Genomic DNA, 22,211 nt, shown 5'->3' on the forward strand with positions numbered 1-22,211 from the left:
CCAGATTCTTATCTAATTCGCACTATTACCTTGATAAATAAATGTATCCATATTGTCATCAAGCCATTACTTTGGAAGATAAAGCTGAATAAAAGACTCTACGCAGCGTTTTCCCTAGTATATCAAAGAAATAGCAATGGATCTAAACTTTTGCAAAATATGTTGATTTAGGAAAAATAGGTGGAAGATTAGAGTAAACCTATACATTCAGTTATTTCTCCACAAGAATTTATAGCAAATATTCCAATTGAAATAGCTATCATTATTTCTTGAAGGAAGTATATTTTACTTTAATTAGTTCAAAGGGGCTTTATCCCTGAAGGACTATTGTTTTTGTTTTGCGATTTTGCGTTGAATCACTATAAATGTCAGTTTCACTTTTCAAACTGTTGCCATCAAATGTTAGAGTCCTGCATTATATTTGAAGAAATTAAATAATGAAAAATCTGCATAAATGTATGTCTATTTCTCGCATTGTGATAAAACAACGGTATACAGAGCCATCGAATTTTGCATGACGTAATCCTACTGCGAATATGGGCATGTGGAAGCGCAAATTTGAAATTTGGAATTTGTTTTATTATCGATTTCATATTTTGTAAAACTTGAACGAATTTTTGATTAATAAACTCAACGATTTAAAAGTGAGCAATAGCAATACTCTATGGGAAAAAAAAAAAAAAAAAAAAAAAAAAAAAAAAAAAAAAAAAAAAAACTTTTTATCTCCAGCGTGCGGAACTGTATCGGAAATTATAAAGATGACTCATTTAAAAATTATTTTGCGACATTGCTGTTGAACTGAATTTCATGGTTTAAGTTCAAAAAACGTGATATTTAATAAATAAAGGTAGCACACAAAACGTTAAAGAAACGCCCCTTTGGACGTAATTTAAAATCTGAAGCCTTTCAGAATTTTTTTAAACTTTTATGATTGTGCTTTTTTATGTGGGGGGGGAGGGTATTTGTTGTCTGTCCTTTTTGATTCGCTTTTAAAATAATTCCATCAGTAATTTTTATTTACATTGAGAGAGCAAGAGTGACTTAAATAATTTTACATTTTGGTACCTTGTCTTTTCCAACGGGAAGAGGGTTGAAGATGTAAGAAGTATGCAGTATTTAGCACTTTAATTATAAGATTTTCTAGTTATTTTCAAATAAAAGAACATCAACTCAGATACTAAATATAGTTTTTTAGCAGAATTTTAGTAAAAGTTTTCTGATAATGTTGATTTATCGATTAAAGTCAAGCTCGCGATGTTGCTTGAGGAGGAGTGGTGGAGCATTCTGTGAGAGAAACTGGTTCGTACTTTTCCCATCATGCATGGGAAAAACTACAGAATTTCCATACAGCCAGATTTCTAACCGATATCCGAAACCGAGATTAACTACCAGTCTTTAATTCATTCGGCTAGTAATATTAAGCATTACCCTGAAGAACTTTTTATGTTTTATTCTTACTAAAAAGTGTAATGTTTTTTCGCTGCTACACTATTACATCAATATCCAGCGAGAAATGTGGAAGGTCCTCGGCTTGAAAATGTTTTAGTTTTATAAGTCTGAAAAATAAATCCTGATGCTCGACCAAAATGGGGAAATTTCTAACAAATTTCACTACAAAAAGTAGACATTAAAATGGAATAACTGGAGCTTAATTAATTCTATTGTCTTTAGCATCTATAACATATTAGGCTTAGCATTTGTATACTAATCTTCTTCCTTTTATCAATTCCATTCGTATTATTAGTTATTATTACTCTGATTTGCAATATTAAATGTTCTGACTGATTTCGTTTGAGAAGTACTGTCGGTTTTTTTTTTACTTCCCTCATCTGAATTTCTAGAATTTGCTCCTGATCTACGGTAATTAAGATGAAAACGCTTAAATTACTCCCATCCCTATATCAGATATATTATTGTACATCGGAGTAATATTTTCATAATATAGAGGGAGAATGTACATTTTTAAAGCAATAATTGAAGGAAGGAATACTTTTTAATAACATTTACCCTACGAAGTAACTAATTGCAGGATATTAATAATTGAAGAATAATGATAACAATAAAAATACGTAATGATTCGTGGTATTTTGTTTATTATAAAAAGCCCTAAAAGAATAGATATTTTGTAGCTGTTGATTATACACATTCCTTTCGATTATGTACAGTTTTCACTGTTTGTGTACAAATTTCTTTCGAAATGAAAATGTGCATAAATTTTTTAAAACAGAAATTGTTATTTATGCTAATTGAATCTTTTTTTTATTATTCTAAAACTATTTTCAGAAAAATGTCAAAAAAACTGTATTTATAAAACTAAAAAAAAAAAAAAAAAAATATGTATATTTAAAGAGTGCGTGGGTTTCACAAAATTTCGTTATTTCTATACGGCCATTAAATGTTTTTTTATAACCAAGTAATTTTACTGAAAAATCCATATATTCTTGCACGACTTCTTGCGCACATATTGCATACACAGTTGAGCATTTAGGCTAAAAACTCTCGAAAATTGGCAGAATTTCCATGAATTTAGTGCACTAATCATACAGGTGCTTTTACATTGTTCAGTAAATCCACATCATTCATAAAACTTTCGTTAAATTTCGTATGTATATGGTGTTTAGTAAATACAGTATCTAGATATTTTGATCTTTGGCTTTCAAGACAACGGAGAGGTTGTAGTTCCCACAGAGTTAACACCTGAAACCGCTTGACTTCTATGAATGGGATCATTTAAATATCTTAGTTTATGCCAAAAAGATTAACTGGTTCGTAGCAGATGAAAAAAAGTTCTACCTCACTTGTCTTCAGATTGATTCTCTGCCATCTAACATGTATCATTCAAATGGCAGCATCGATTGAATCTACGTGTTATAACAGGAAAGCTCAAAATGGTTCTCTGTTATAAAGATACCAGGAACTTTACGCTATTAAGCCATTTTCCGAAAAACCGGATAAGAGTGTCCTGGTATAAAAGTGTACGAACGCTTATGGAGATTTGTTTCTAACTTGTAGAAATTAACCTTTACCAAGGGCAGTCACCTTTAAGCTGGGACACTACTGTGCAAGAGGCCTTTTAGTTTTCTTCTTTGGTTAGCTAAGCAGACGAAATTTCTACTTATATAACGTGACGTGACATAAATGTAGCATCGCCTTTATGAAGATTGAACTGGATCTGCATAAAGATTCGGGCACTATTATGCGACGGCATCCTCATCAAGGTTTCTGTTAGGTCAAACACTGGAAAATTTACATGAAGGTGCTGGCCAATCTCTGCATTGTTGTGATGGCCAGTTGCTTGATGGGAACTCTTTCATGGTTGGCCAAGCTCTGCATTGGTATAGAAGAGCATTATTGCGAAGTTTTTTTTAATGGCTTTGTTGTGAATTGGGATGTTTTTCATTACAATTAATCAGGTGCTCAATTAAAAAAATCTTTCACAGAATTGCATAAGATGCTAGACTATATGCTGATGACTATATTGCAGATGGTTAGCCATGCTCTTAATTTGTTGGTAATCCGGATGAAATAAAATTTTCTAGCTCTTTCTTAAACTGTCATATGCGTAAACGAATATCTGACAGTTGATTTTTATAATTTCTTTTCACGCTCACATCATCTAAACTTGTAGAGACATTAGGTATTTTTGAAAGCAGGCAGGGTGAAAAATAACAAAAGCCTTCGCCGGGAATCGAACCACGGACCTCTGGAATACTCGCCCAGCGTGCAGACCACCACACTACGAAGTCAGAGAAGGCGGGAGAAATAACTTATAAACTATTTCTGAATATTTAAAGCCCGTGCTAAAATATAAATAATGCTCCAGAAACTGGCTAAAATTGCACATTTCTAAAACAGTTTTAAATGGATAAAATTGAAAAGTTTACACTCCGCTTCTTTACGAAGCGGATGATTCACCTGCGTCCACTGAAAATACGTTCACATCTTTCCCGCTGATAACATTCAGTTGCCAAAACAGGAACCAGAAAAGTTTTCTATAAAAAGGAACTTATCACTCTATGTGTGTCACTTCCTTTGCATAATCATCTCCGATTTTTTGGCTCATAACAGAAAAAGCGGAAAAATCGCATTATAAATTCATAGTTTCAGATACAGACAGCGAGGTCCAATTACAATGCAAAGTAAACAAATAAAAATTGTAAAAATACATAAAAATGGCATTATTTGATTATACAATATGGAAGCTTTTATGCCATTGTTAGAAACTGAAAAATACGACACAGAAGCACAGCCGCAAAGTTCCTGTTAGAAAAAGATAATCCGTTCTAGCAATCATAATATTACTTTTCATACGTCAGGGATTAAATTCACCGGAAGGATATAATTGGGGTAATTATTATCATTAAAATCTTCGGTTGCTGTACGTATGGTTTTCCATAATTGAAAGGGTGGGTTCGTTTTTTATCATCCTAAACTGTAATTTAGATTAAGATCTTCGAAAAGTCCACATGGCGTCTACATTCGAAAAGTCCACATTTAAACATTACTTTTTTACGTTAAAATTTCGTTTTAAGCATAACATACCTATGCCTATATTATATCTTCTATCTAATCAGATGTGTCTGATAAAATGAATTACTGACCTCCGATAACTACAGTTTACTACAGTATGATTCACCGATAAGCCATTTGCCGAGATAAATGATTATTTTAAAAAATAAAAATATTTAGTATAATTTTGATAGCTTTAATGACGTCGAACTACTCATAAACGACTCATATAATTAAAGAAGACATCGAAGGGAAGCTTTTAACATTCATTTTTTGTTCTCATTAAATGATATAATGAGACAGATACAAAATGTAACTTACAGGATTGATCAAAGAAAACCCAACAATTGCTAAACTTTTAAGTATTATAAATTTATTATAAATTTGACTTTTACTACGCTCTTTATGTATTATAAATTTTTTATGTTTTTAATTTTATTGATTTTATTATACCTTTAATTTAAAAAGAAAAGTGAGACACTGAAAATACAGAAAAAACACCGGTAGCAATGAGTAATATGTTACTTTGTAATCCACAGTATTTATGGCGCTAGAAACGTCTCTTATTAATTACATATAAGGTATAAATGTTTTAGACATGTTTACATACAAGATGTAAGTGTTTTACAAAAACTGTCCATCAGATATGTCATATATTGTACATAAATTGCTAAAAAACGAAGTAAAGTTAAAAAATATTGAAAAACGTATATTGTTCTTAAAGGCCTGGTTGCATATCGACATTTTATCGGTCTGAAAGAAAAGTTTTAAATCTTATGCAGTAAGATTGGCAAACTGAAAATTTGCAAATAATCTTCACGGTTCGTTAATACTGTTGCAGAACGGTGTCATTTGATGTAAATAACTGAAAATTTAAGTCTTTTTGATGGCAAAACAGAAAAATTAAAAAAATAATAAACAAATGTGATGGCTTTCAGATTTTATATTACGCCCAAACGAGTTTTTTTTTCATTTACATACACATACAAGTTTCGAGAGCATTTGGGCTAAAAATATTTAAAAACAGCCTATCTTTAGAATTTCCGATAAAATGTCTTGCGCGCTGGAGATAAAAACGTTTTTTTCGTACAATGTTGCCATTGCTCGCTATGAAATCATTGAGTTTGTTAATCAAAAATTCGTTAGAGTTTTACAAAATACGATATACTCAATAAAACAAATTCGAAATTCAAAATTCGGTCTTCCAGGTGTCCATATTGAGGTGGAGAACTACGTTGTTCAAAATTTGATGGCTCTAGGTACCGTTGCTTTTTCACAATGCGAGAAAAATGCATACATTCATTGCAAATTCGTCATTATTTATTTTTTTTAATATAATACAAGCCGATAATATTTGATGGCAACAATTTGAAAAGTGATGCAGACTTTTATAGTGATTTAACGCAAAATCGCATTTGGACGCTAATTTTGAGCTAAAACCTCACAGTAAATATTTGTGCTAGAGATTCGCTGTGCCTTTGAATTTGATGTATTTATGTGTTCAAGTTTGTTTAGCTAATGGAAAATGTAAAGTCAGCAGTATACTGTCAAGATAATCAAGCATCTGAAAGCATGTGCGTAGGGAGATGAAATGATTAGTTATCTCATTTAAGTTTTTATACTGAGAACTAGTAGAATTTCATCGATTAGTTAAAAGCCAGTCTTGGATCCAACGTGCGTCTCTATAAAAGGCTTATGAATGCATTTCTGAAGAAGATATTTAGTGCCATGCAGTTCATTATAGGCCACAGTTAGGCCATTAGTTAAAACACACGAGTATCAGTGCCTACTTAATTAATCACAGATTTTTTTCTATGGAATATAAATCCTATAGCAGTACTAGTATGCAGTAGTTGTAACGTGATGGAGATCATGTTTAAAAAATAACTTCATATCTAATTTGTGCATATTATATTAGTAAAAATATTTTAAGCTTCTCTTTTGAACCGTTTTCACATAAAATATTTTCTTTGATTATTTAGGTATTTAATTAGAAAAAATGTCGTCCAACTGGTACAGTGGTTAGCGTCGCTGACTGCCATGCCGAAGGCCTCGGGTTCGAATCGCAGAGAAGAAATGGAAGTTTGTAAATGTATATTGACCTTGCAGCATGGGGGAAGTCTAAATATGCGGCGAGCAGAAAGTCCTCTCGAGAGGTTAAGGGTGTAGGGGAAGAGGGGTGAGAGATCCTCGGACCTGTCCCCTCGGTGTTGCTCTCTATCAAAATTGGGGACAAAACTGAGCTAAATTGTACTGCCACCTATAAGGTGCTCAAGGCTGTTGCCATTGACAAGCGTAAACTTGCCCCGAGGAATTTCGTGGGTTTGGGCTGATTATAGGTTAGACAAGTGAGCATTAGCAACAACACCAACAATTAGAACAAAATAAATACAAGCCCCATCCCTAAACTCAGATTTATAACATAAGGCGTCGTAAATGTATTTTGCTAATCTGCAGGTATTAACATATTTACACGTTTGCAGGTATTACATATTTACAGGTATATTTATCATGTTTCTTACGTCAGAATGATTTTTCAAGTTCCAATTTAAGACATTAAAATAATTTTAGATTATACCTAAATTTCCGTAAAATTTTTAACTTCTGTTTCATTTTATAATAATAGTTTGTTTGTTGAACGGTAGCACATTAATAATAGTTTATTAAATTTAAATTTAGGTACAAAATTTTGAAGTCTTTCAAATTAATATTTACCATTCCATTTAGAATGTGTTACAAGGTATTTATACACTTCTGAATAGATAAGAAGAAATATTTTCCCGTTATTTTTCTAATAAAAAGATAAACTCCGGTGTTATTTAAAACATTCAGATATATAATTTCGTACTTTAACTTTGTTTATCATAAATTCTGAGTTATGAACACGTCAGGAAAACCTAATCTGAATATTCTCTATTCCTCATATACTGGGTATAAAACCCTTTCACTGTCATTCAGTAGCTAAATGAGATACAGAAATCACTAGGAGTCGGTAAACTAATTCAGAAATGGCATGGCGTGCAAGTACACGAACAGAAACACCTGTTAAATGTAACATTTAACTGTCGATAGCAATTATCACTTAATAGATAGAAGTTAAGTGACAACAAAATTGCCACGCAGTTGCACGAAAATCAGCGTTTTAAGAGAAATTTATATTCCATTATTCAGTTGAAGTTAATTGAAATTTATCTTCCGATTAATGTTCGATAGTATTCAGTTTTACTACTGTTCTAACAGCATTAATTTTTTTTTGCTGAATGGCATCATCACCTCTGTTGCTTCGCATCTTTCTAGGATGGCAAGAAAAGCGACGGAGCAGGTGTTTCGACGCAGATGCTTTCTGTGTTGCCTTTATTAATATCTCTGAGTTGCATTAACGATTATAGGGTTTATATTAAAGACATAATTAGGAGAATGTTCTTTCTGCACGATGTTTGTTATATAAATCAAATATAGTTGTAAATTCGAAGATTTACGACCAAATCATTTAATTTCCGATTACGAAAGAAAACTATAAAAGTATTTTTGAAAGAACTGATACAAATTTAAATTCTTCGAAAAGATCCGAGACACTTATTATCTAATAGAACAAACAAAAAATGAAATTACTGTAAACTAAGTTTATGCTAAGAATATTTTACTTCTGTTTTGCATATTCCTTTCTGAAAACATATACTTCTTTCAGTAATAATTTATAAACATTTTTTGGTAAAAATATAATATATAAAACTCTAGAAAATCGGTACTTATTAACCATAAATTACAGTGCAGTTTCAGAATACAAACGTTATTTTTTCATCAATCTTTTGTTCCTTCAACTTAACAGACTGAATTATAAGGAATTATTACTTTCCCTTGGGCGTTCTTTCGTAATGTAAGTGGTTAGCATGCTGAGCTATTAGTTGGAAGATTCATTGCTCGAATCTCAGTAAGGAAAATTTTCAAGCTCCTTTCTCCGAAAAAGTTAATATTTTGTACAGAATACGTCAAGCTATATATTGAGATATGTGTGATTCTGCTATGAAACCCGCATGTGAAAAGGTTAAATTAAAATTTTTTTATTTTACTTTTTAAATACTGTTTCCGTTCTGTCTGTAACAGAACTAAGCACAGCTTTTAATATAATAATATATATATAATTTAACAAATTCAAACTGTTAAACATTAAGCAGCATTACAGAAAACTCATAAACATCTGGGAGTATTGAAAAAAAAAACTTAAAAATACAGGAAATGTTTAATTTTCTAAAGAATTAGTACTCGATGAGCCAACATATAGTACATATTTTAAAAGTTTGTCTTTATGTAAATAAGATATTTGAATGATATCTATAGGAATATTATTTTATTCTTGTCTTATCCTTGTTTTAATTCAGGTTTTTACGAGCCGGTTACCAGCTAAATTAAATTTGTCATTATACCCTGTAAAATATCAAACAAACTTTAATCATAGTTTTCTTGAAATTATATAAGGACCATTCCACTATATGAGAAGCTTCAGTGAATAACCGTTTTTTTCGTAAGAAGTTTGTTTCCATTGAACTGTTTTATAACTAATAAAAAAGGTAGATATTAATTGTAATCTATAAGATAATAGTGTTCAATAAATGTTTTATTTTCCCGTTATACTTTAAGTGGATATTTTTATCCTCAGTTGAAATGTAGATGTTCAACAAAAGTGAAAATTCACTAAGCAGCTTTACTGTCTAGTCTTCAGGGAATCAAATTTCAGTTGAACTGGTAGCTAAATTATACAAGTTGTATATAGTTTTGTAAAGAACATAATAAAGATATTACTTAAAAAGCAACGAGAAACAACTGTTCTATCTTAAACCTCTTGGTATACTATTTTTAAACAGAATAAGCTGCGACAATACTTTTGGAAATCCCTAACGGGTGAAACTTTAATAAATTTTGACTACATTTTTATACAAAAATTAAATGATTAAGTCATCATAAAGGTAATTTTAATGAAGCAAAAATTTCAATTTCATGACAAGAAACCGGATATAGCGCAATCAAAGAATAGAAAGTTAATACTTAATGCATTATAATTACACTTTTGTAATTACAGTTTCATAATTCTAAAAGTATTCTGTGATCGTAATGTCAGGACAAACTTTCAGTTTACAAAATTTTAATAAAGTTTGTGCATTTAATTATAACGATAATAGTAAAAATAACAAATGATTCCTAATTACAGAATTTAAAAGATAATACTCTTTTTATCTAACATATGTAATTGATTTTCTAATTCCTCAGATTTAAACAATTTACATGAAGACTTAATTATAAGGCTCTTTAATTTCCAGATAAGTATCGGAATTCTGAAACAGTTCTCGATATCTGTAATGCTACGTATAATAAGATCATTAGTCATTAGTTCACATTTGATGACCTAATTTTAGTAAGCATAATAAAATTTTTAATTCTCCAATGAACCTTGGAGAAAGAATGTTTAAAGAAATTCGGAACTTTAAAAGATATGAAAAATACGTTTCTATCATTCCAATAAACAAGTCGGAAACGTAAGGTAATTTAAACAACCGTAGAACAATCATTAAAAGTTCTACACATTTCGCTAAAACGTCTTGGGATGTTATATTTTTATTTCTACATGATTTGGAAGGAACTTTGAGTTATCTGTGTTTTATCAGAAACAGCATAAACGTAAATATTTTTTAGTATTAAAATTCGTGTCAGAAAGAGTACATATTTTGTAAAATTATCATAGGAAGATACTCTACTGTATAAGATTAATTGTAGGTGTATAAGATTAATATAATAATACTGTATAAGATTAATTGTAGCAGCTCTTATATTGTTTTTAAAACAACGAGGAATAAGTAAAGTAGAAAGTCTGTTAAAATTTCTTAATAATGGATATAATTTAGGGTTTATCTAACAGTACATTAGGAACTTCTAGCATTATTACGTATATATACGTGTTAAAAAAGATAGATCAACATATGTCTAATATAATTTATATAGCAGCACGGAAATAAAAACAGTTTTATTCCAAATTAAGTTTTTTTTTTCTTTTCTAAGAAAGAAAGAAAGAAAATTCTTTTATGTACTTCATTAATTATATAATGCATTCTAATGTCTTTTTAAAATTCACTGCACTAAACGTTTAATAAAAGATATATAATAATCCAGATTTTAGCACAATAAATCTATACGCAGCTTTTATAAGATTAAAAAGATAATATAAAAGATATAAAAATTTCACTAAATTGGAATGATCTGTAATTTTCAATAATACATTAACTCTATTAGATTTCAGTCAGACTTTAAGCTATAGCTCTGATCCCAAAAATTCCATAACAACAACAATTCACAAGATGGAAAGATTTGAAAGATATCAAAATATTCCAGTTTTTCTGAATATCAAAGCAGATGATTATTACTTCACCGAATTGTGGATTACTGGCAGTAAATTCAAACCGATTCTTAAGTATCGTTTAGCAAAACAAAAATAGTTTATAATATATATTAAGACTGCCATCTTAAAAAAATCACACGTACCAATTTTAATTATACAAGTAAAAAATGAATTGGGGAAATACATCTCCGATATGAGTTAATCGGTATTTGGAAACATTCAGGATTTCATTGCAATTTAGATATTAAAAATTCCGAAGTATGCTTGTTCAATAACATAAACGAATTTTAATTTTACAACTGCGAAAATGTATATTCATCTGACTATAAAAATAATTCAAAGACTTACTTGTTTTATAATTGGCAAAATTTCAACAAAAACAGGATGACAGTCATTTGTCATTTAAATTCACAATCACGGACATAACTTAAAATGACTCTGCATCCCAGACGCAATCACCAATGCTACTAGGTAACTGATTTCACAGAATGGCTTTTCTTTACCGACCATGTGCCAAAAGGATAACGAAACTCATATCTTCAGACATACACCATCGCAATTACTCCAGACAAGTCCACTCCTTGTCAAATTAAATGTGCGCAGCATTTCTGGTTATGACGATACCTACCCAAGCATGGCAGAATGAAAACAATAACAGGGGAACAACAGTAATTTTTTTGGCAGGGAAAGAAGCGGGGAAAAAAGTCGTGCCTGGCAGCTCACGGGCTCATCCCAGAGATTTAATCCCTCGTCTCTTAACTACTTTATAATAGTATGTTTCGGGGTTTTGAGGGAAGTGGGGAACAAAGTGGAATTGAAAGAGAAAGATATGCTCTCCATTGTGGATTGAGTGCTTCCTTGAAAAAGGGTGAGCTTATACGTAGTTATTATGTTTCAATTATCAAAGTTACGATGAAGTGGGCTTTTTGTTTTTTAGTTTTTATCCCTGACGTGCAATTTGTGGTGAGTTGTTTTGTGAAGGATTTTTCTTTTGAAAGCATGTTCAAAATGGGTTCCTTGTATGAAGTTTTACATTAAAGCAAGCGCAATAAACTTTGAGCAGAACGTTGATAGCGGTTATTATGGAAGAGGACATGGTTTCCAGAGATCAAAGGGAGAAAGTTTGTACTGGCATGAATCCCCCAGACAAAGACTTTGTCGACTCTGCTAACTTAAGCTCTAAAATAGCAACTTTCATAACGGATCCACTGTTAGACATTTTAATTTCAGCACAGGCAACTAATTTCTTCAACCATTGTTTCTTTCTATTACACACCTTTACAATTTAAGGTCTTTTAACGTATTGTTTTGTTTTGCTACAACAATAACAATACTACAACAATACGTTAAAAGGTTATCTACCTTAAACGGAATAACTTAGAAGAGAATTTCTACAAGAAATTGGCTCATATTTATCTTAAACTTGGAGAAATGACACAAATTTCAGACAAACAACCTTCTTCATCCACTGGCAAGTAAAACATACAGAAGCTGTTCGCACAATTTTTTAGACCATTTTCATTGTATTTACAGAAATATTTTACCTAAAATGTTTGTGTTTTTAATCTTCTATTTGATAACTCTTATTCTTTATCTTTTCAGACCATAATTTTTAAGATAATAAAGCCTTTTGTAGAATCCGAAGAGGTATTGTATCCCATTCACAGCTTTCCAAAGTCCAAGGAGGGTTGTAGGTCGACATTTGGACAATCCGCGTTTTTAAAATCCAAGAGCACAAAAGTCCATGTGTGCTACATCAGGAGATTTACTAGGGATATGACTAAGAGTATGGCCTTAATACTCGTTGATGATAACAAATGAATCCTCTTTTATTGCAGTTATTTAAAGACACCCAAGATTCGTCTATTGTGACAGTTTTTCATTTTTGCCTGGATAAATAATTTCATAAAGAATTCTGCAGCACGTTCTGCGTTCGGCGATATGTCGTTGAGAAAGGCGATGTACATTATGCTTTATTAAGATTCATATAAGCATTAATCCTCTTGTTTACAGGTAACTCCAACATTTTAACGATTTTGCAACTGTTCTTTGACCTGGCGGATTTTGTTTAATATTATAACCTTTGCAATATTCGAAACATTCCGTTTTTCCCTTGGGCATGTATTTGTAACAAATTTTCCACTTAAAGTCAAACTTTGACATTTTTTCATTTCTTGTTGACAATATTATCTATCATAGCATTAGATACCCAAAAACTATGGCTTTCATAGCGGTTTTTAATAGCTATATACGAATAATTTTCTTCGGAAAAAGAACGAACTTAACCTTCTATCTATTGCTTCTTTAATAGAGCCATTTTGCATGAAAGCAAAACTGTCAAAGAGTAGAAAATATTAATTTATACTTTCAAAATAATCTTTCAGCTAAAACATTAATTTCCAAGCAGACAATCTCTTTTTATAGCAAGGCAAAATAGTCTAAAAATTGTGTGAACAGCCTTTATATGTGCCTGGCACACCATAAAAGTTATACTGTATAAAAATAAAATTTTAGGTATAAATAATTGCTATAAAATTCTTCAATTGCTATTACGATTGATTTAGGAAATTAGTATTCGTAAATATCAACAATCGTAATTTTCAGGCTGCTCGATGAAGCGCATGCGTGTACGTCTGGTTATAATCACAGTATATTTTTACTTCCTTGTACGAAGTAAAAAGGAAGTAATGTAATCGCGAAAAGTATCAGGCAGCATATTTCAACGAAAATATCCATTTTGACCTCTATCGAATGCAATTTAACGATGTTTTACCTATACGATACCTGTACGTAAGGACAGAATAAAAGACTCGTTTCCTCCAAAAAAATTATAAAACTGCTTTAAAATTAATTCTGAAGAGAATTTTTCGTGGCGTCTGTACGAACTTATGTACGTATCTCGCATAACTCAAAAACAAGTAGCCTCAGAACGTTGAAATTTTGTATATAGGACTGCTATAACAAGTAAATATGCACCTTGTATTTCGGCTGCAATCGGCCGCACCAAACGTATATAAATATATTTATATATATATCCACTCTGTTACCCGGCTCAGTGATCTCAGTTTCTTTACTCGTATATGTTTGTAAATTGTACATTTTTTGCTTTAAAAATGATTGAATTATGTTGTTTTTATCTTCCGGTTAAGGTTTTTATGCCTTTAGTAAATCTGTGTGCAATATTTTTTAGAATTATCAACAATTTTAAAGTTGTTTAAGTGCCGCTAAGCCTTTTTTTTTTTTTTTTTAATGGCGGCCATTGATTGTTTACATTTGAAACAGCAGAGTAGTGGATTTGTTGCCAATCTAGAGAAACTTAGCTTCGCACCAACAAAGATAACGCCTTCATTTATTATTGCCAATTAAATCATGCTTACACCTTTCTGGAATTTTTTCGAGGAAATAAGCGTTTAAGATTTACTTCGTAATTTTTAATACAGATATTTTGAGTTTTTATGTATTTTTGCCTTGTCGCGAAGTGAGAACTGAATTAATTGAATTAGAAATACTCAATCGTCTGTGAAAAACTGTTTCTTTTTTGATTTGTCTGCTTAATTTCTTTTATACATCATTCTAGCTTTATTATAGTATTTGAATAGAACACGTGGCAGCGATTAGATAATTATATTCTTTAAATGATATAACTTTTATGCATTATGAGTTATAATATGAACGAAATATAATACTGTTAAGTGAATCTAGCGTCAGAGTGTCGCTATGGTAAACAAATAGAGTGAATTTTAAAGAATGCATTTATTCTATTGTGGTTTATGCGCTGTCGGCGAAGTAGATTTAATTCAATCCAATAAGTTTAAATGAAGAAAAAATGCGTATAATTTACTATTCCATACAAAGAAGTCACGTGGTGTACACATCAGATTTTTTTATTATCGTGAAAGGTATACCGGACTAGATTTAAACTTACAATCAACAACCACTCGCGTTAAGTGAAGGGTTCCGAAACATAAGGAAAAAAAAAAAAAAAAAAAAAAAAAAAAAAAAAAAAAAAAGAAAGAAAGGAAAGGGGAAAAAAAAAAAAAAAAAAGAAGAGTCTGAAAGCTTTTAGATTTTATATTACGGCCAAAAGGGAGTTTATTTAACGTTTTGTATGTTACCTTTATTTATTAAACACGATATTCTGCGCACTTAAATCACATAAAATTAAATTCAACAGCAATATCACAAAATATTTAAAAAATGGCGAAACAGCATATCTTTACAATTTTCGATACACAATCTCGCGCGCTGTTTTTTTTTTCGTACAGTGTTGCATTGCTCGCTTTGAAATTGTTGAGTTTGTTAATCAAAAATTCGTTAAAGTTTTACAAAATTTGAAATCGATAATAAAACAAATTCGAAATTCAAAATTCAGCCTTATAAGTGCCCATGTTTGGTTGGAGCACTACGTTATTCAGAATTTTATGGCTCTAGGTATCGTTGTTTTTCACAATGCGAGAAAAATTCAGGCATTCATGCAGATTCTTCATTATTTAATTTCTTTAAATATAATACATGGTGATAACCTGAGTGTACCGCCAATGTTTTACAAGGTGATAATATTTGGTGGTAAGAGCTTGAAACGTGAATCAACGCAGAAAGTGAAACGACGCAAAATGCCGTTTCGAGATATAGCCGTTCGGGTCTAACGACCCTATGGGCCAAAAACACAAGTGTAAAAATATTAAAATTCTGTGCACGTGAGAATTTAAGAGAGAGAATTATAAATATTTGGTGCCTAACTTTTTTCTAAAAAATTTAACTTTTAATCAGGAATTTTAACGTAACTTACTTTTTGAGCTTCTAAGTTGCTGGATAAATATATTATTTGGAGAACATTTTGTTCACGAGAAAAGAGTAAGTCATTTGAATGAAAAATCACTTATTGTTCTTAAGCGTGCTATTTAGAGATGGTTTTAAGAACTCCCGAATAAAATCTAAACACGTGGCTTCTCGGCTTAGCCTCCACTTGGTCTTTAACATAAGACAAAGAATAAGAATCAACATAATATCAACTAAACTAAAACCAGCCGAAGCTGCATAGAAATAACTAACAGAGTTAGCAGGCGTGTAACAATACGGCCGAAAATTCGTAAGCAACGACGTACGCAGAACATGCTCTACTAGGAACTTCTAAACTTTTCTACGGAAGCGACCAGGACTTCAACTTAAGTACTGATTTCTACCTCATTTACATAAATCGCGATCCTGAAAACTTATTCTGGTAGGGAATCGTAGGTGGGAAACAACAGAGTAAAGGAAATTAATAAATATATAAATTAACTTAATTTAAAAATAAAAATAATGATTGGGAAATTAAAATAAATCCTTGCACAAGCAGTTACCGAATTTGTGTTTTTCCTTACATTTCAATAAAAAGAATATTACAGTCAAAAAAATGAAAGCAAACTCATGAAGACATAACTTTTAAGAAACTGCAGATTGCGAAGTAACGTCGGTGACCGAAGGCTATTAAAGAAAGAAAAAATCAACGACTCAAAAAAGCAAAAGGCTCATTTAGAAGACTTCTTAGTTGCAGATTACTTACCAAAACATTAAGTTAAGACTTTCAATTGGACTTAAAGCTGAGTTACGAGCAGGGCGATCACAATGTGACTAACGCTCTGGAGAACACAATATTTATGCTGCTCTTTCAATACACTAGAATGACAGCCGGATTGTTTATTAGAGATCGTCGCAACTCGGGCATGATGGGAAAAAAAATTGTTCAGCACTGCTCGTGAAGCTTTTGTTTTCCATTCTACGGTTCACATGTTTAAGCTTTTAAGATCTCTCCCAAGTCTCTTACTTATGATATTTATTGACATCGTAAAGCACTTTGTTTTTACACCATTGAGTATGTCTGCATTTACTTGCAAGCAAAAAGAGCACTTACATTGGATACAAAAACTAATAATATAATTTTACCCTGTTTATGTCAGCTTAATATAATTGATAATTAACTTAAAAGGTGACAAAATGTAATACAAAATTTCATGTGGACATCACATGACTTAGTTGTGTGGCCTATGAAATTATACATATTTTTTGCTGCCCTTCATTTCAACTTATTTCCTCGAATTATTCTAATTTAATTAACCGATTCTTCTAGGAAAGTTGAAAATGATATTAAAATATTTTGAACTTAAATACGCAACCTATGAAATAAATTTTGAATTTTTGTCTTACGGGAGGTAATCTTTTTATAATTTTATTTTTTATTACGAGTTTAAAACTCGTTACGAGAGACCTCGCTAAAATCACTCACATGCAGAGACTCATCATTATTTAATTTCTTTAAAAACAACACATGGCGATATAATATTTGGTGGCAACAATTTGGAAAGTGATACGATCGTTTATAGTGGAAGACGCAAAATCCCGTTTAGGAACTAATAACCCATTCAGACTAACGCCCTTTTGGACTAAAAATAATGCGAAACTTAACATTCAAATATAAAATATTTTTACTATGTACGAAATTCAATTAAATATTCTATAATTGCTTTTAGAATTTAAGAAATAATTTGGGCATTTTTATTGAAAAAAATAGGAGAATGATAAAATGGGGAAGCAAAGAATAAATTTTAAAGCGCTTTTTATTTCGATGCACGAGAGACAATATATTCCACTGCCACTTAAGTAAATCCAAAGAGAGTTTAAAATTTAATACAATAGTATAATAGGATATTATCTTCTATCTAACATGTGTGTTGGTTAATAAAGCCACATCTTTGGTTTAGGCTCGTTTCAGCGAAAAACACGAGTATTTGTAATTTTCTAGTATGTTTATGTACATATTTTGTTTTCTTAACACTCTCGTCCTAAAGGCTTTCTAGAGAAATTGGTGACACGAAAAGAAGGTATAAGATATCTGTATTTCGTTCCCCCGGAATGCTCTCAATCAAAATTAGAGGGTAAATAATCTATTTACCCCCATCCCATTAATCATGGGGATTTATCATGTTTCATCCCCATCGTTATTATCCCACCGTCACGTCTCACCACTATAAAAGTTTTTCGATGGAACTATATTCAGATGAGAGCATAAGAAATAGCATTTCATTATTCTCTTGCCTGGGCAACAGAAACGAAAATAGCAACAGATTTACCTCAATTTTACTCATTAGAATCATAATTATTAAATCCAGAGAAAACAAGATTTTAAAAAGGAACGCTATAATTTAAATCAAGAGCAGTTAACTATTTTTAACTATTTGGGTAACCAAGAATAATAGTTCACAGATTCGGTATACTTATCCTAAGCACAAATAATGAAATTAGAAGCATCCAAACTTTAAATAGCAGTCGAGTGAGGATAATCAAACATCGTTTATACTAATTACAAGGTCCAGGTTCAGGCATAGGAGAATACAGATAGCAGCCTCGGAAGCCTATTTTCAAGGGCACTAGCTAAGTCGTTCTCTCAAACGGAAACTAAATAAAAGTATATTTCGCTTCGAATTATTAATATATTTAATTTATACCGGGAACCAAATTTACTGGTTACCTGCGCCATCGAAAATACTGAAGCTGGGTCTGCTAATTGTTATATTGAACTAAGATACAAGAATAACTTTTAAGTAACTCTAAAGTAACAGTTGAAACACACACTGACCGTAAAGCTAACAGTATGATAGAAATTGGCAACTAATATACAGATGACTATAAGATATGACTATAACCTCTATACTAAAGTAAACTTTAATTAAAAAGTATTAATGAGTCAGGTTACTTAACATTTATTCTAAAAGATAAAAATTAGAAACCTGTTATTAATTACATGTAAGTCATTAACCTGAATTCAGAATTACACATATTGTTTTAAAACAAATGTTATTAAATGAAACGTGAAATTATTCCTTTTAAATAATTCATTTGCTTGGCATCAAACAGTATGACAGAAACTCAAAATTCAAAATTAAGTATTGTACTGTTATAATTTGAAAGATAATTTAAGGATTTCAGGCAGCAATACGTCTTTGTCAATAACATTTCAAATGTAAATGCTAATACTATTATCCATAAGTATATATTCTGTTTTAAATCGCTAAATTTGTTGCACTCAAAAGCAACTGAAACTAAACCAAGGATCTCGTGCTGCGTGAATTGATAATAGATTTTAGAACTGAAAATGAGCCAAAAGCTTAATTCGAAGTGAAAAATAAATAATAATAATAATAATAATAATAAAATCTGAAATCTTTCAGATATTATGTTTCGAGAGCATTTGGGCTAACGCCACAATGGCCTAAAAATATTTAAAAACGCATATCTTTAGAATTTTCGATGCACAATCTCTCGCGCTGGAAATAAAAATGTTTTATACCCTACACTGTCGACACTGCTTGTTTTGAAATTGTTGAGTTTTTTTTTTTTTAAATCAAAAATTCTTTAAAGCTTTACAAAATATGAAATATATAATAACAAATTCTAGATTCCAAATTCGGGCTTTCAGTTGCCTATGTTCGGGTAGGGGGCTATGTTATTCAAAATTTGATTTCTCTAGGTACCGTTTTATTTCACAATGCGAGAAACATACATACATTCATGAAAATTCTTCGTAATTTAGTTTTTTTAAATATAACACAGGGTGATAATATTTGACGGCAACAACTTGAAAATTGATACAGCTGTTAATAGTAATTAGACGCAAAATGCCGTTACGAGAGTCATAGCTCTTCTGGGTTAACGTCCCTTTGGAATAAAAAATTGTGATAGATATTTCTAACGTAAAAATGGAGAGGGGGGGGGGAAACCACAGCGAAACCTATAATTTTAAGATTCCCCTCTTGCTTATTATAAAAACAATTAGAAATATATTAAACGAAATGCGAAAATAATAATTCTGTATTAGCTAATGTACCTTATCAGTTGACTCCATTTGTCAGTTTAGAAAATTTCGTAAATCTTGATATAAATAATGAAATTCAATAATTTTTAAAACAATAAACTTAATCGAATGAAATTAAAACGAAATGTGTAACGAGAAACTAATTAAAATTAATCTAAATTATAAGCAAAACATACTGCAAAATCTCTTATGTAAACAAACCGAATCGATACATTCTTTCAAAAATTTTAAACAAAATCATTAAACTCTCTGTTTCAAAACCAATAAAAACATTCAAGTATTCTCACCACGATGTCTCGAAGGGCGACGGGGCATACGGCACGTGGCATTCTTGGAACGCGCCTGTACCAAATCCATCTCCAAACAGCGGCAGACGCTGAAGATCGCTCCGCTGATGCAATGCCAGCATGTAGCACCGATCACTGCCTCTTCGTAATTAAACTTCTACGGACGCATTTAATGCGTCAATGTGAGTAGCCGGTTACTTTCACAATTCCGGCACCAAGATTACACCTTCCGCGGGCGTCAGTGGCTTCCTTCGTATGGCGAGCACGTTGGCAGGAGATGGGATTATTTGGTGATGGTATCACGTGGCTAGTTTTTCGCATTCGACGGGATATATTTTTTCCTTCTCTATCTTTATTTCACTTCATTAGGCGCATTGGATTGTTTCTTTTGTTGTGAAGTTCGTCGCCTTGGAACGATTCTTCTTCATTTTTTTAACTCTTTATCTTTTATTATTATTATTTGTTTAATATCGCTAACACAGATAAATGTTTGTACGACTTTGATTTACTGGTGGGCTAAAACCTGTAAGACCTGCCATTTCGCATTTGCAATTGCCTGATAGGATTGCTTAGATAGCTCAGTCAGCGTTCAGAAAACTTCTTATCTAAACCAGTGATGCATATATAATAGTGAATAAGTAACTAATTTTAACATCAGAACAACTGAGTTCAGCAGTATCATATACTCATCGCAAATGATGGTGCGAATCAAGCAATGTTGAGTTCATCATTAAACCACACTCACCAGCTAAAAATTTGCATGTATTGCATACGTATATCACGATGAATGATAAGCCATTGTGATTAACTTTTCTTCCAAAGTATTCACAATTTCCGCTCATCTGTAGAAGACCACATTGTATAAGTTTATTGTCTGAGAAACACACTACATCCTGATGGTATCAAAATTTGCCTTTTCACTTCTATCAAGGCGTCAAAGCATCAGAGGTAAAGTGGGCAATGACCATTATTTAGCATTCACAGCAAAAAATGATTTTGCAATGAAATTAATACTCGAATGGATAGCTTTAATACTCATATCAGTTATTTGCCTTGGAATACCTCGTAATTTGTTTTCAGAATTTTACATTCAGATTGGAACATCACACTGAAAAACTCAAAAATATAATCCATATTCGCTAACAGAGTAAATCATAGTATCATAAGAATAGTAAGTGATATTTGGATTACATTTTAAATGCAATAAAAGTCATTACACTGAAGTGTAAACAGAAAATAGTAGTTTATGTTTCATTTAGAAGCTCGAAGTTTGTATTTAGAAATCAGAAGTTTGGTTTATTTTTACACACATGACACTGCTAAAAAGGTGATTACGTTAATTATATGCACGACATTAACTTTGAATGCTTATTTGACCGCTTTGGTAAATTATATTTCTGATATGCACCTATTAGAGTGATTATGAAAAGTTTCACAAATTTCCAACAGATGGCAGTACCTACGAGATGATGCAACTAACATTACGCAGCATATATGACTCCATTTATAATGGATTAAAAATTTCCTAACAACTTATGGTTAAATTCTTAAAATGTGACACTGGTATAAATGAATTTGAAAGTAAAATTTCTAAAGGGAAAACGTATGATGTAATGAACACATTTATTATGACGTAAGGAATTTTTAACACTATTTACATTCCATCTCAGTAAATTTTCGGCGTTGTAAACATGTCTACGACATGATAGACAGTACAACATTCGATATAATTTCAAGTCATTTGTTTTAAATAATTCACTTGTTGGGTAACAGATATTATAAATGCAAACATGAATATCAATACATCTTTAGAATATATTTAGCAGGAAAAATCTCCACTCAATATATAGCTCCACTCCCCCCCCCCCGCAGATCGTTTATCAGATTTTCAGAATGATTCTTCTATAGTTGATTTTCACTAATACCTTAATTAGGTTATATAGTTAGGGATCGTAAATCCTTATGCCGTCGCTAATTTCCAATTGCCAGGTGTCATTTAGGCTCCAGATGCAATAAATGTGTTCATAAACTTCATAGCATGTCCTGTCCTACGCATACGTCTTTGAAAGGAGGAAAAAGCAAAACTCGAGGAAATTGTAAATATACGTTTGAAACATGCAACGAAAGCTTTCAGATAGACCGTTTCGGCTTCTGCTTCACCGCTCTTATCGTACCT

At 31.4% G+C, this 22,211-nt stretch overlaps 1 protein-coding gene across 3 annotated transcripts in view; it reads right to left on the reverse strand.

Moving 5' to 3' along the window:
- LOC118190682 (protein trachealess-like) overlaps positions 1-22,211 on the reverse strand; it is a 386,424-nt gene that overhangs the window by 113,635 nt on the left and 250,578 nt on the right. Inside the window, exon 1 of one of the 3 annotated variants that reach the window (XM_035361441.2) lies at positions 20,036-20,270. The exons of 1 other annotated variant lie outside the window; for it this stretch is intronic. In XM_035361441.2, the coding sequence (XP_035217332.1) occupies positions 20,036-20,157 (122 nt within the window). In that variant the 5' untranslated portion in view covers positions 20,158-20,270. Of the gene's footprint in view, positions 1-11,245; positions 11,384-20,035; positions 20,271-22,211 lie in introns of those variants that run through there. One more of the 3 variants, XM_035361442.2, reaches the window with a different exon arrangement.

Source organism: Stegodyphus dumicola, chromosome 2, assembly GCF_044657685.1.
Source record: "Stegodyphus dumicola isolate Sdum_Otavi_A_Nest chromosome 2, ASM4465768v1".
NCBI lineage: Eukaryota > Metazoa > Arthropoda > Arachnida > Araneae > Eresidae > Stegodyphus > Stegodyphus dumicola.